This window comes from Motacilla alba, chromosome 1 (genome assembly GCF_015832195.1).
Source record: "Motacilla alba alba isolate MOTALB_02 chromosome 1, Motacilla_alba_V1.0_pri, whole genome shotgun sequence".
NCBI lineage: Eukaryota > Metazoa > Chordata > Aves > Passeriformes > Motacillidae > Motacilla > Motacilla alba.
In genome coordinates this window covers 2,314,206-2,329,012 of record NC_052016.1, presented here as the reverse complement: position 1 = coordinate 2,329,012, position 14,807 = coordinate 2,314,206, and the positions used below count along the sequence as shown (strand labels likewise).

Below are 14,807 nucleotides of genomic sequence, written 5' to 3'. Positions count from 1 at the left end.
AACAAGGTGCATTTTGCATCTCTGCCCTTTGATTGGTCACACGGCTCTTTGTTAGAGAAAAAGGGATCATAAAATCATGGAATGGTTTGGGTTGGATGGAAATTAAAAGGTCATCCAGTTCCATCCTCCCTTCCATGGCAGGGACACCTTCCACTGTGCCAGGCTGCTCCAAGCCCCAGTGTCCAACCTGGCCTTGGGCACTGCCAGGGATCCAGGGACAGCCACAGCTCCTCCAAGCAACCTTTTCCAGCGCCTTACTACCCTCACAGGGAAGAATTTCTTCCTAACATCCAATTTAAACTGCTCTCTGTCAATCTGAAGCCATCCCCCTTTGTCCTGTCACGGCATGCCCTTGTAAAAAGTCTCTCCCCATCTTTCATGGAAGGCCAAAATTAGGTCAGCTAATTGAAGCTTCTCTTCTCCAGGCTGAGCAATCCCAATTCCCTGAGCCTTTCCTCACAGGAGAGCAGCTCCATCCCTCTGATCATCTTGGTTCTACAACACCTCACGTGTTCAAGTGCAGCCAAAGGGAGAGACCATCACTCAGGAAATTCACTGCACAGCGACCAAAGAAGACACCCCCACCCTCAGATCCTCTACCCAAAATAAAGAGATGGATGGAGGTAAGGATTTGCCCCTACATCCCCAAGCACGGAGTCTTCAGCCTCATTTTGCATGAGCTCTACACACAGGGCAGACACTCCATCCTTTAAGAAGTCCCAGAAGTGTCCATGGCCCCCCCTTTGGAAGAGAAGACATTTCAGAGCCCCAGGAATGACACTGGAACAGCTCTCCTGAGTGGCACATTTCTCATCCCATGGGCCAGCTGTTTTATTCATGGCCTTTGAGGACAAACAGAGCCAAACCTTGGCAGACACAAAGCAGAGCCAGACCTCGTGGCCTCTGCTGCCCCTTGATTGTTTACACTCCTCTTGTACAAGCAATGCTTCACTGGAACAGGCCTAAAATATGAAAAAGCTGATTGCAAGACAGCCACAGACAGAGAAGACCTTTTCCCAGTCACGTCCAGGAAGAACAAAACCCCTCCTCTCCTTGGGCTACCGAATTCTGTGAATTAACCCTTTGCAGGTGCAGCTGGGTCTCCTTCGGGAGCATTGTGGAATTACAGTAAGGAACAATCACTCTTCTTAAAACCAAAGTATTGATTATGCTAAGAGCAAGACCACAGAAAGCAGACACAGCAGTTTTAGGACAGAAGTCTTTGTGGCCATCTGCCCTTATCATTGTGTACAGCTAGCACAGGTCAGCCTGACTCCCTCAGAAGCTGGGCAGAGAAACACTTCGATCTGAGCAGTCCCCTAATAGCTTCCTCCTGGGGAGGGAGAGATCTCTTTTTAGCCACACACGGTTCCTTCTGCTCAGATCAGCTCCAGCACTTCCTCTGCATCTTCAGATGCTTTCTCTGTTCCTGCTGGTTTTCTCAACAGGCCTGATTTAACATCTCCACAGAGCAACTGTCCCCTCTGACTGAGTTCACACACCTTGTCCACAGCACAGAGCAGCTGCATTTTCATGATGCTCTGTATTCTGTAAATACTGGTGGAAGGTTGTGTTACAGACACAAATGTTAATTTGCTGTCAAGTGGCTCAAGGTTTAAAGCACCACGGTGCCATCAAATTGAATTAACACAGAGTTGGATTAAAGTCAAGATTTACCTGAAAAATTATATTCAGACAGCTGACTTTAAGGGGGAAAAAAAAAGGCTTATTCACAGAGACAAATTTAAAATTTCTTTTATTATTATTTACTCAAAGAACACATATTTGGAATCACAAAAATAGAGAAAAACAAGATTCACCAAATATTGTAGATTACAGAGTGTACAGACACTTAAACTTGAGTCTATTTCTGGCATTTCATTTATTTTCTGCATGTGATACATAAAAAACCCAAACGTGCATGTTGACTGTGGCACTCATTGCATACAGATGACTTCCCCTCTGAGGAACATCTTGGATGCAGTCACATTTGGCTCTTTGGGAGGACTTTTTTTTATACCTCCTTTCCCAAGCAGCTGTTCACATTGCACTTTTAAGGCCCATTCCTGCCAGCGTTCAGAAATGCACCAGAACTTCTCACCTGGACGTGGCACAGCCTAATCCTTCTCAGGTATTTGAATAAATAAAGGAGAAGAGGAGGCAAGGCAGAAACCCCATGCTGCACACCAGCCCTGCTGGGATGATGCCATGGGAGGGCAGGAAGGTTTCACACACAGCATCTCATGCACAGCAGCTGCCTGATGAGCATCCAGGGCGGTGAAAAACAGGACAAGAACTTTTACCAAACAGCATGAAAAAAAAAGGACAAGTTTTCTCTTCACCACCAAAAGGCTATGCTATATCTTCTATGCTCTGGAAACTATGCACTCCTTTGGCTGGAATTGCTTTAGCCAGGAGTGTGGTAATGTATCTTAGCAACAGCAGCAAGGGGGAAGACTTACTGTACTGTAAAAGAATTAAAACAAAATGCACATAGCTGCTGACTGTTCTAAATACATCCCTACCACTCTGAGGGGGTGTTCAATTATACTCCTGATTACTTTTCCCATTCCCTTTTCCAAAGGGGCGGGGGCATTTCTCCAGTTTTCAGCTCACCCATGAAGAGCCCCGAGCATTTTAATTCCCCCTCGGCTTCAGCTGCGACTAGACAGGCCCTACAATGCAACCTGTCACTATCCCAGCCACCTTAGGAAAAGCCATTACTGCAGCACCCCGGAGATAACCTCTTTGTGTGAGCCTGGCTGCCCCTCCCTCAGGTGTTCAGCTGCCATCAGCCCCCAGCAGCATTTTCCCTTTGTCTGGAGCAGGTGAGACCTGCAATATTTCACCTTCCTACTTGTCAGGCAAATAGAAAGCTTTGTGCAGCAGGGGAACTTTGCACAATTTCGCCTCTTACCAAGGTGTGTGGTTTCCCACAAGCGCAACAACCTTCCTGAGAGGAAGCTTCATTTATAACCTCTCCTCCAGCCCCCAGCCAGGCCACGGTCCTTGCAGGCTTCCCCTGCAGCATTTTCCTTCTTGTAGAGAGCTCCACCAGCCAGGACAGAGCCTGGCATCCCCCTCCTGCCATGGATGCAGGAGGAAAAGCATCCAGCTGCACCAGAAGCACTGACCTGATCCAAGGGAGGCCCTACAGAGTGAGCACAAGGGCTCCAGATTTGAGGTGACAGAGCCAGAGTAACGAAAACATCCATGAAAAAAATGTGAAAACACCTCTTTTCCTTCAGCAAGGGAAGGTGGGCTCCCACGTTCTTTTTAAGGATTATCCTCTTCGAGCAACTCTAACAAATGCCTACAGTTAACAGCCTTACCCGAGTATCCTTCCCCCAAACAGCCTTCCCAGGAGTGAACACTGTCTACCTCTTGATAAAACTTCATTTAATACCTTGAAACACCTGGAAATCTTGTGGACGATTACTCCAGCTCAAGGAAGGGAAGGGGGGAGCTCTTTCAGTTTATTCTGGCAGAGAAGGGATCTCAGTCCACACAGTTCTGCACGGATTTACACACAGGGAGAGACCAGGTGGCTGCCTAGGACAGCAAATTGATCAGGGGACACCGACAGTACACATGACTTCAGCTGGATATTTTTCAACTTTATCTGCAACCGAGGACTGGGGGAAGAGCCAGAAACAACCACAGAGTAACTCTGCTTAGACTTGCCCAGCGTTACATTTCAAGGTTTTTGGACTCTCCGCTCCATCCAGCGATCCATCAGGCACTGTCATTACTCCAGAGATGTCGAGACTAATTCCACCCTAAGTGTTCCCATCTTTCAAAAGGCCGCACTTGACTGCCGTCATTAATTCCGTGCATGATGAAGACATTTAAAGCCTCGCACGCTCTCTCAAGCGTTAGAGAGAGCCTGGCGTGCCTCGCTCCTGCCGGTGCAGCAGCTGAATTTCCACACGCACACGCACCCGCTCCTCGCACCAGCCGCCACCGTGCGAACCGGCACACGGGGACACGCTCCCGCATCCCCGAGTGACCCCGCATCCCCACCTCCACCTCCTGCCGCCCGACCACAGCCTCCGCTGCCGCGGGGCCGCGATGGGAGCGGCTCCGCACGGCGGCTGCCGGAGCCCGGAGCCCCGGTCACGCTCGCAGCGGAGCCTCGGCTCCCCGCTCCGCCGCTCTCCCTCCCTTTTAGGGCTTTGGGAAACTTTTCTCCCCGCCGTGCCGTCACGCCCCGTGAGCGGGGCAGCGGGCAGGGCCGAGCCGAGCCGGGAAGTTTCTCCCGTGGGCGTTGGGGTCGGAGCAACTTTCCCCGCACGGCTCCCGGAGCTCCGAGCGCTCCGGCTGCCCGGGGGCCGTGCGGGAGGAACGCGAGGAGGAGCTCGCTTCGGGGGAGGGGGAGATGGAGCCGGGGCGTGGGTAAGCCGCTCCCTTCTTCTTCCTCCTCCTCCTCCCCCTCCTCCTCCTCCTCCTCCTCCCCCCTCGGCTGCTCCAGTCTGGCAGCCAGGCGGCCGCTGCCTCCGGCCGGTGCCGCCGCACTTGGGAAGCGACTCCCGGCCCCGGCGCTGCCGCCGGGATGGGGACGCCGCTGGCGGCTCCCGGACTGCCGCCGCCGCCGCTGCTGCTGCTGGTGCTGCTCCTGGCCGGCACCGCGGGGCTCTGCCGGGCTCTCTTCTCCCTCCCGCTCCGCGTGTCCCACCCCGCCGCCCCCGCCGGCTCGCCGCCCGCCCCGGTGGTGCTGCGGCCGGCGAGCGGCAGCCGGCAGCAGGATGCCCCCGGGGCTGCGGACGGCTTGGCCTTGGCCTCGGATCCCGGCGGCACCCTCAACTTTTTAGCCATGGTGGAGAACCTCCAGGGAGACTCCGGCCGCGGTTACTACCTGGAGATGCTGATCGGGACCCCGCCGCAGGCGGTAGGAGCGGGCCGGGGGCTGCGGGCTGGGGGCGCTGGGAGGGATGGGGAGGAGGGGGCCAAACTTCTCCTGGGTCTGAGCGACTCGGCCGCCCCCCCGGCTACGATGCAACTTTATCCCGGTGCTCGGCGCTGGCGCCTCCTCCCTTGCCCGTTCTCCCCCTCCTTTCCCGGGAGACGGGGCCGGTGCCCGGCGCGGGGGAGCGGCGGCAGCAGCAGCGACTTTCCGCGGACCCGCAGGGAGGGTGAGAGGAGAGAAGCATCCCCCGGCTGCCCTGTCCTGCCCCTGCTCGGGAAATCTGCGGATCTGGTCCCCAGGATTTCTTTTAGGCTGTGTCACGGCGTTTGGATCCGAAGCGAGTTGCTCTGCCAGTCGAACTGACCGTGTTTTGGAGACAGAGGGTGCTTTTTTTTTTTTTTTTTTTTTGTTATTCTTTGCTTTTTTAAGCTGCTCTGCATCGTGATTGGGTGCTCTGGTAGATCTTCCCGGTGCTCCCGGGAGAATCCCTCGGCATCTTCCTGCTAAACTAAGTGATGGCTGGGCACAACCAGCCCCTTCTGTCGGGAATCCGTGTGCTGCTCATTAACGGGGCAAAGAACATGTGTGCTCTGAATATTGTTTTCAGATAAACCGTGTTGCCTTGACATCATCCCTCTCTGTCTCCACCAGTGTGGCTGAAGTTTGTTTGGAGTTGTTTTCTTTTTTTTTTTTTTTTTTTTTTGCCGTGTAGTTGCTCTTTCATCTGTGTCATGAGATCCCAGAGGAGCGGTGCAGGGCTGCTGGTGGGATGACTAGTCAGCTGAGTGGGGATTAATTTCCTGAGAGCCCTCCGGGCTTCCCTTCAGAACTTTGTGTTTGCTTCAGGAGTTTAGGTCCTGAGGTTCCCAGTGTAGACAGAAAAAAAAAATCTTTATTCTTCTGCTTAACTCCCCTACATAATAAAAAGCCAATGGATGCCAAAATGTGCAGCCAATGGGGAGCGTTCAGCCGTCATTGCATTTTTGGACGTGTCTGAGCTCTTTCTTTTTTTTGCCCCTCAAATGTAAGAGGATTGGCCAAATCATCTCTCTAATCAAATGGTATCACACTGGGATCCATACATGCATTGAGAAAGGCTGGCATTGTTCTATGATCAATAAATAGAGATTTAAAAAAAAAACCAAAAACCATAACTAGGTCTGACATATCAAGGTGTGGCCCAGTAGCCATAGAGGCCATGAAATGATTTTTTCCTCCGTGTTGAGTGACGCATATTTGACTAGTTCTGTTAGTGTGGTGTGGCGTGTGCTTCATAACTCCAGGGAACATTCAAATATTCAATATTGGCTTCTGCCAGAATCGAGGCACCAGATTTGATTGGACTAATCACCCAATTCAGCATGTCTTAGATGAAAAAAAAAAATAACTTCAGGTAGGAAAAGTGACTATCAAGCATATTATCTCCTTACACGTCTAGGGGCGTTCTGAAATGGGAAGAAATGGAGAAGGAAAAATGTGACAGGCCTTTAATAATATGACTGGAGGTCTAAGAGGGAGAAATGTGCTGCCCTCAGTACACCCACAGGCTTCACTTATCCTTAACAGCTCATATCACTTGTATTATAGGTGATGGAAGCTTTCAGCTAGACTTGCCTCTGATTTTTATTTTTTCCACATTAAAAAAACCATGCTTTGAATCTGATTGCAAAGTTTTTACTATTTTGAACTAGTTCTGACTTCTTGCAAAGTTAATTATTTTAAAGACTGCCACTGGTTTAGCACATGTGAGGTTTTATTTTAAAGACTGCCACTGGTTTAGCACATGTGAGGTTTTATTTTAAAGACTACCACTGGTTTAGCACATATGAGGTTTTATTCACAAGTAGACCCACTGAGGTTGTAAGTAAGATTATAAATGCTTCTGTTTCCCAAATCAGATCTTGGTGTGTGTAATGACTCAGTGGAGTGCAGTTGGAATTTATTCCGTACTTTTGAAGAGGATGAATTTGTTATCTCATTCCCTGCCTGAAACCAGAAGACTTAAAGATCACAAATGCACTTGCTGTTTTTCTGCTTTGCAACGAGTAGTATAAAGCTACAGAGCTGCTACTGTTGGTACTTGAATGCCTCACATGCTGCTACTAAAAGCAAGTGCCTGGTTAGTGCCAAGCGTTGGATTGTGTTAAGCTCCTTGGGCAAGTCGTTGCTGGAGTTGGGAGTGGGCTGTGCCATGATGGTGTAGAAAAGGAAAATCTTTTCCTGATTTAAACGCTCCTCCCAACCTGACTTCGCTTCACGTCAGCAGCCGCGCCGCAAAGCGCTGCTCGGGCACCTTCCTCTGCTCTTGCACCCCTCCAGCTTGGGGCTTCCCAAGCTGCCTGCCTGAGCCAGGCCTGTCCCGGGACTGGCAGCCCAGGGAGCAGGAGCGCTGCCCTGACACTTTGCCAAGGAGGAAGGAGGATGCTGGCAGCGAGGAGCGCCGGAGCAGCGCGGCTGCGCTCGCGGAGCAGAAAGGTGCAGGGCACGGCTGCTGCTCTGCACGGCAGCAGAGAGGGGACGGGGAAATGCTCCCAGGGCAGTGGTGGACCACGACCAAGTAGCAGGCTGTGAGAAGAGAAAGCAGATTTGATGTGGTGGTTACAGTAGTGTTGGTGCCCAGTGACTTCGGGAGCGTGTGCGTCAAGGGTTGGAAGCTGCTGTGCCAGAATGGGGAATGAACATTTGTGAAAGGCTTCAGCGCTACAGGACTTGCTTTACTGCTCAGCTGCATTTTTAGAAATTTTCCTTTTTTAATTCCTGATCTTGGAAGGAAGCTACTATGACAGAATTTCGTTTTTCAGGTCATTTAAGGCATACTTTTTGGCTTTCGTTCCAATTCTGATTTGTCATATAGCAGATAAACACAGCACAGAACTGCGATTCACAATGGCAGTTCTGAAACACTTGTTCTGACGGTACAAAAATAGAGCAGCTGTGTGAAGTCAAAATTTATTTTATTTCCAAGACAGGAAACTTCAATGCAGTCAATCCAGTTTTGCAAAGTGTTTGCAGCCAAAGTGTTTCTGATCATTTCCAGTTTTATGATACAGTATCCTTCCTAATCCTATCAGATCTCCAGACCAGTTACCAGGCTGGTGTCAAGTGTTATTACTCCCACTAATTCTTATTCATTCGCATGTAGACCTACTTAAGAATTATGTGAAAGGTGAAAACGGTCTGTTGTATTGAAGGGTGTGATGTATTTGTATCTTATTTCATGGTTGTATTATTATGTGTCCTACTCCTGAGGGATTATGGGCTTTATACCTGTCTGCATAGGTGCACTTCTTCCAGTTCCAGATTTAAGTAAGAGGTGGCAAGAGCCCAATATGAATTGTGTGTGGTGTTCTTAGCTATTTCTTTAAATAATCCCACGGAATTCCTTTGCTCTATCTTTTATTATTTTGCCTACCCTGAGATTATAAGAACTGTGAGAAAAATTGAATCCAAGATCATTTAGGTTTTTTCACTATCTTCACTGCAGTTCTCTTCATATTAATTTTGTTTCTCCTACAAGCTTTTGACCAAAAGAATAGTCAAACTCTTTAAAAAACCTCATGTTTTTCACAGCTTTCTTGAAGTCCATCTGGACTGCATTAAACGTTTGCAAGGACAGTACCATTGCCTCATCTTGTCTCTTGTACAAGGTGGTGGATCCTGCTGATCCCACTGCATTTCCAAGCTGTGTTTTTTATTGAGAACAGGTAAATTTTAATCATGCAACTTCTCTGTGAAAGAGAGGCCAGGCACACAGCCCCTGAGAGCTCCGGTCTGATTAACCACAGAAAGATCCAGCTTGTGCTCTGAATGCCACAGCTCCTTTCTTTCACTGTCAGTTTTTCATTCTGTTCATGAACAGGCTTTTAAAATCTGCTGTTTATCCTAATGGCAGTTTGTTCTGTGCATGGAGTGAGCAAAAACCCCTTCCATAAACTTGCTCCCAAGTTTTAAGGTCAGCGGGGATGTTGGGTCTGACGGCCCCCGCTGCAAAACACAAACTTGAGTTCCCACATAATTGGTGGGAGGTTATCTTCTCTTCCATTTCTTCCAGCTGTTAAAGAGAGGAATGATAAAGAAGGGCATGTATTAAATATCTCTAGTGTGTCGTGGAGTCAGAATTTATGGCTTCGTGTTTTGAAGGTGATGTACACACACATTAACAAGTTCTGAACTTGCAGCCATTATTCCTTAATTGGTGGTAGCTCTCATTCCCTGAGTGTTGAAAGGAATGAAGATGTGAGGAAAGATTCAGCTGCTCTTGTAATCTGATTTCTGGTGCTGTGCTGTTGCCCAACAAGCTCAGCTCCACTTTTTTAATTTTGCTGGAAAGGGGCTCACTTTAGACATAAGGAGTTTTAAAATGTGATCTTCTTTGTTCAAATATCAGAAGGCAGGTTCCATCTCAAGTCTCTCTTTCTGTCTTTTTTTTCCCCTTTTTTTTAGTAATTACTAAGGTATTTTGTATTTATTTTTGAGTTCTTTATGAAAGCTGAAGAAACAAAAGGCTGAGAAGCGAAGACAATTTCTGTAGTGTGTTGGAGTGTTTTGAGGTTGCAGTGCCAAAATCCTTCCAGATCTGTCTAGTGAAAATAGTATTGAAATGCAAAATATTCCTGTTTTTAAATGGTGATTTGGTTATTGTTGTTGTTGGATACCTGCAAAATAAAAAGGATGAGCACCTGGCAGTTGTAATTCAGGACTAATCCAGTGAACAGCTGTGGCCTGGTGGGCTGTGATGTGTTTCTGACCCAACACAAGACAAATTTGGGTTGACCAAAAAGTCCCTGCCTTTACAAATTAGCATTCTAGCACCTTCTTCCATCCAAAATTAGCCCTGGCAAAAGAGGCTGTGTGGGAGTAGTAGAGGCTGTACTATAAAATAACCCAAAATGTGAGTGCTAATTACACTGAATGGAAGAAGCTCACCATGGTCATTCCTCAGGATGCTTTTCTCTCCCAGATTTTGGGATTAGAACATCACTAACTATTCCCTTAAAGGAGCTTTCTCCTCTTCAGAGAAGTGATGGAAGCTTTATTATCCAGGGGCTCTGGTTGAAGCAATCCTGAATTCAGATCCTGGTGGGATCCAGGGTAAAAGAGCTCTTGTGAGGAGTAGGGGTGGTGGAAATAGGTGCCAGGCTCACATTTTTTACCACTTTGCATTGCATTTCATTCCTTACCAAGGAAAAAGCACCAATTAAATCTGGAAAGAGGAAAGTAGAGGGCGAGCAAATAACTGTTTTCCCTGAATAAAGTGTAAATTAGTTGGGATTTGGAGTAGAAATGAGATGAAAATGAAACAGTGGACGAAAGAAAGCCCGTGTGGAATTTCCATGTGTTTGTTTCATTTGGGTTATTAAGGAAGAAACCTTTCTATTCTTATTTGGGTTTTTCTTGTGTTTTTTTTTTCCCTTTCCCCCCCCTCTCTAACCGGAGGACTGTGAGCTCTAGGCATTGCATCTGGCAAGACAGATTTAAAAGCTACTACACCTTGCAGAGGTCTTCATTTTCTTGAAGAGCACTTACGACTTCGAGTATGTGAGGACACCTTAGCTATTACACTGCCTCCACATATTATAATATTTTAAATGTCCTCACTGAGTGTAAGTGAAACGAGTCTGACCTGAAGTGTTGTCTGGTCGTTGTCAAGTACAGCTCTGTTTGAAAAGGAAGCTGCTACAATGGCTCTCACATGTGCCTCTCCAGTGCGGGTTGGACAGACCTCTCTCCCCCTTTTCCTACTGGCTGTAAAATACAGATTTCATCGCACAAACAACTTGTGTAAATAAGTGAAGGAACTTGTTGCTTCTATTTCAGCATAGATTAGGACTTGAGATCAAATCTTCAAAGTGAAGGAGGCAGCTCTCAGCTGCCTTAAAGAAGGAAGTGTTTTTTCCTGCTATTGACAGGCCTGTCTTATGTCTTGCTGCTTTCCAGCCTGGATTTGCTCTGTAGATCCAAGCTGATGAAGCAAACACAGAACATGCTCTAAGGTCACTTTTACACCTGAATTTCTATCCATCAGCTCAGTGCTCTTCAAAGCACTTAAAGCAGCCCAGGATTAGATAGATCTTGCTTTCCTTTCTGCTCGTGCCTCCATCACAGCTCGCCATGCGACTGCACCGCGGTGCTAAGGAGCCGGGCTGGCAGGACACGGCTCACTGGGGCTGGGAACAGCCTGGCTGAGAGGAGAACCTCAGCACGGGCAACCCACTGTGCTTTTCCCTTGGCTGGAAACGCTCAGGGAGCTCCTCCACCGCTGGCAGCACCCGAAGGAGCTCGAGTCTGCACCAACCCCACAGCTTTGGTTTCGCTGCGCTGGCCCCTGCTTGGCACGGCGAGGGATGCAGCAGCCTGGCATCACCTCAGAGCCTCAGCAAGGAGCTCTGAAAACGTCTCTCCCTTAGGATGAAAGTTCGCCCACAGCAGCTGCTGCTGCCCACAGGCCCAGCCAGTTCAGCAGCCCTGCCCCAGGTGTGGCTGTCCAAGGGACTCTTGGCCGTGCACGTCCAAGAGCAGCCACGTAGCAAAGTCAGCCCTGGAGCCTCCAGAAAGCTTCAGGCCAGAGTCAATGTTTGCTCCCTCTTTTGCCAAAGGCTGATAAAATAGCACCTTCTTCCTCCTGGTCTCACTCCTCCCTCAGAGTTCTTCCCTCATTCTTCGTTTTGCCAGTCTTTCCCACTGCTCTTGCTGCCTTTTTTATGTCTAAGAGTATTTTACAGGGAGGCAGCTGGGGATGGATGTTCTAGACTTTTATTTTGGGGTTTTTTTAAGAGTCCTTCTCTAACAGATGAAACCCGTGGGGTGTCATGGGGAGGGAAGTTGAGGAAAACAAGCTAGATGGGGGAAAAAGATCTTATTCGAGTGAAAATTACAAATTGAGTACAATTAATGTGTCATAATTAGGCCCTTTTGAAGGAAATCTGTTAAGACAGTAATTGCACTCTGCAATCCTTTTTTCCCCTCACCACTGCTTACTAATAATTTGATATTGTGAAAAACAAATTACTTGTAGATTTTGTCCTCTTTGCTCAGCTTGCGAGTACTAAAATTAGTGGATTTTATTTAGTTTTATGGTTGGCTTATTTTTGTACCTATTTACTAGCAAAAACTGCTATTAAGCTAGATTGCAATGTGTTCAGGGAAAATGCTGGTCTCACATCCTAGTCTGGTCATATTTTAAAAGAAGAAAGGCATTAATGCTGCAGTAACACCTGGTAAGCTTCTCCTCCCTAAATACAGAGAAGAATCCATCCTTAGGGATCCAAAACTGGCATTTTTGCTTTCAAGAAAAAGACATGACAATTCAAGAACTGAGAGTCACCTTTCCACTTGAGGGAGGGATTAAAGGCCAGCTCCTGCCATTTGAAGGGGGAAAAAATAATTGGATGCTTTTGTCAGCCATCTCTCAGATAATTCCTTGATATTTGTGAGTGGATCTGCCTGTGAGAGTGGCTCTCAGCACAGCACCTTGGAGCCCACCTAGTGCTCAGGCTCAGGTCAAGGCCAGATGTGAGAATTTTTTCACCACCCAGGCTCTTTCTGCTTCCTACTTTGCTTCCACAAGAAGCTCCACACCAGGGAAGATCAGGATTTGGGGTTTCTACAGGAACAAAAGGCTTACCTGCTTTGTCATCATGTGGAAGCATGGGTCCTGCATGTGCCGACTTGAACGTTTTATTGTGGCATTTGGGAAGAAAAGAAGAATTTGAAGAATGCCATTGGCAGCAATAGTTTTGGCATAGAAAATAAAATACTGGGGTGTTTCGTTTTGACTGCAGGATTTGGATCTGTTTTCAAAATTGTGACTTTGTGAAATCTCGAGGGAGGTTTTTTCCTCACTTTTTTTTTTTATCTATGTAAATGGAAACTTAGCTTCCAGAATTGCATTATTACAAATGTTGAGACAGAAACCTTGACTGTCAGTGTCTGCAGTATAAGAAATAATTAGTTGTGGCATCTTTTCAAGGCCAGGTTGGACGGGGCTTTTAGCAACCTGGTCTAGTGGAAGGTTCCCTGCCCGTGGCAGGGGGTTGGAATGAGAGGATTTTTAAGGTCCCTCCCAACCCAAACCATTCTGTGATTCAAGCCAGAGCACACTACAGCAGCTTGAGCTGTTCAGGGCAGTATTACCGTGCTGCTTAAGCATGGTTTGGAAAGGCTGTGCTTTTATTCACTGTGCTGCCTGGTAGATATCTGCTACAGGAAAGAGTGAAGTGTGAGGCGTGTCAGAAAAATGGTTCTTCAATCCTACCTTTTCTCTGACTAAAGAGATTTTTATTTAATTCATTCATTTTTTCCTCTCAGCCACTCTTGGGTTGCAAACAAGACAGAGGAGTTCAAAGGTGGTCACACTTCCCAAAAGTCTGGGAGCTGCTGGAGCAATGTAACATCTGATGCAGTCACAGTGCTTCAGCTGAACTGTCAGAGAATAATCTTCTCATTACTTCCCAGAAGCAAAGTCCTTCAGGGAATAACACAAACATTTCACATGATCCAAAGCGCCAGATTTTTGCATTTGAACCGCTGAGATAAAGTTCACAAAATTTCTCAGGAGGGGGATGGGGAAAGTTCACAAAATTTCTCAGGAGCTGTGGTTATGAACATCCCATCACGTTCCAGCTAAAATTAACTTTCATTTGCACTCTGCTGAGCCTTCAGGTTTACCTGGAATGACCTTTGGTCATTGGCAAGTGACCAGATGCCAGTGGTACTTGCTGCAGCTTTTTGTCCAGGTTTGGGAGCTTTTCTCCATGGCAGCTGTGCACAACAGCATTTGCAGTTGCCAGTGGGCAAAATTCCACAAAATTCCAGTGCCTTGAGCACCGTCAGCTCCAGTGGTGTGAATAGAATGGTTTGGGTTGAAAAGGATCTTCAAGACCATCCAATTCCAGCTCCCATCACACATCCATCATCACACAGTGGGATGTAACCCCTGGCCAGAGTAGAAGGAAGCTTTTTCCTGCACTGGAATTGTTGCTGTGTGGAGGAATGGGTTGTAGGGAGCTGCTGTTATGGCGTGTCCTGGCAGACTTTATCAACCCGAGAGCATAACAAAGTCTTTTAACTTCCTGCCCTACAAACTCAATCTGGTGTCTGGAAATGAAGCTGTGTTCCTGCATGCCTCTGTGTTCTCCTGTGTAATCAAGATTTTTATAGTGGAACTTGGTTAACAATTGTAATGATGTATGAGCCACGGGCGAAGCTGGTTCATTTCCCAGAGCTGCTGCCTCTCCAGTATTAGCCAGGGGAAAGAGGGAAGTATGAATGTTTGAGAAGGAGAGAGAGAAATAAACTACTCCAATAGCAGGGGAGGAACAGTGCTGCTTTCAAAAAAAGACAATTTTTTTTTAAAGCATATGTTATTTCACTTGAGAATCAAAGCTGCCTTTTAAATTGTCCTGCCAAACTTTTAAGTAAAAACATTGGAACAAATATGAATAAAAAGCATGATTTTTATTTTTAATTAATCAAACACATCATTATGACGTAACAAAAATAGCCTAACAATGCTTTTTTTTGACATTGCTTTTTTTTTTTTTGCTTTTTTTTCCCCCAATCAAATAGTCCTTCCTGCTAATATGAAGCATAAAGCTGATTTCTGTTTGTGCCTCTGAACTCCCTTGTATAATTCCAAGGAACACCCATGATGACAATCAAACCCTGCTTGGCAATATCCTAAATAGGTCAGGTGCAATGGGGAGCAAAAGCCTTCCGTCTCTTGAATTCCCTTTATTAATTGCCAGGGAAATAAAACCACTGGAGTTGCATCACCTTGTTTGTGCTCTGAGACCTGGGACTCCCTGTGCACATTCCTGTGGCCACCAAAGATGGGACAGAGCAGTGGGAAGCTGCATGGCCCCATACCTCTCTCCCAGAGGTGTGACACGACTTTCCTAAG

At 47.3% G+C, this 14,807-nt stretch overlaps 1 protein-coding gene across 1 annotated transcript in view; it reads left to right on the top strand.

Moving 5' to 3' along the window:
- Window positions 1-4,437: 4,437 nt before the first annotated feature.
- The window catches only part of BACE2 (beta-secretase 2), a 53,209-nt gene continuing 42,839 nt past the window's right edge, over window positions 4,438-14,807 (top strand). The window contains exon 1 of the mRNA XM_038145868.1: window positions 4,438-4,888. Within this exon, the coding sequence (XP_038001796.1) occupies window positions 4,553-4,888 (336 nt within the window). The 5' untranslated portion in view covers window positions 4,438-4,552. The remainder of the gene's footprint in view (window positions 4,889-14,807) is intronic.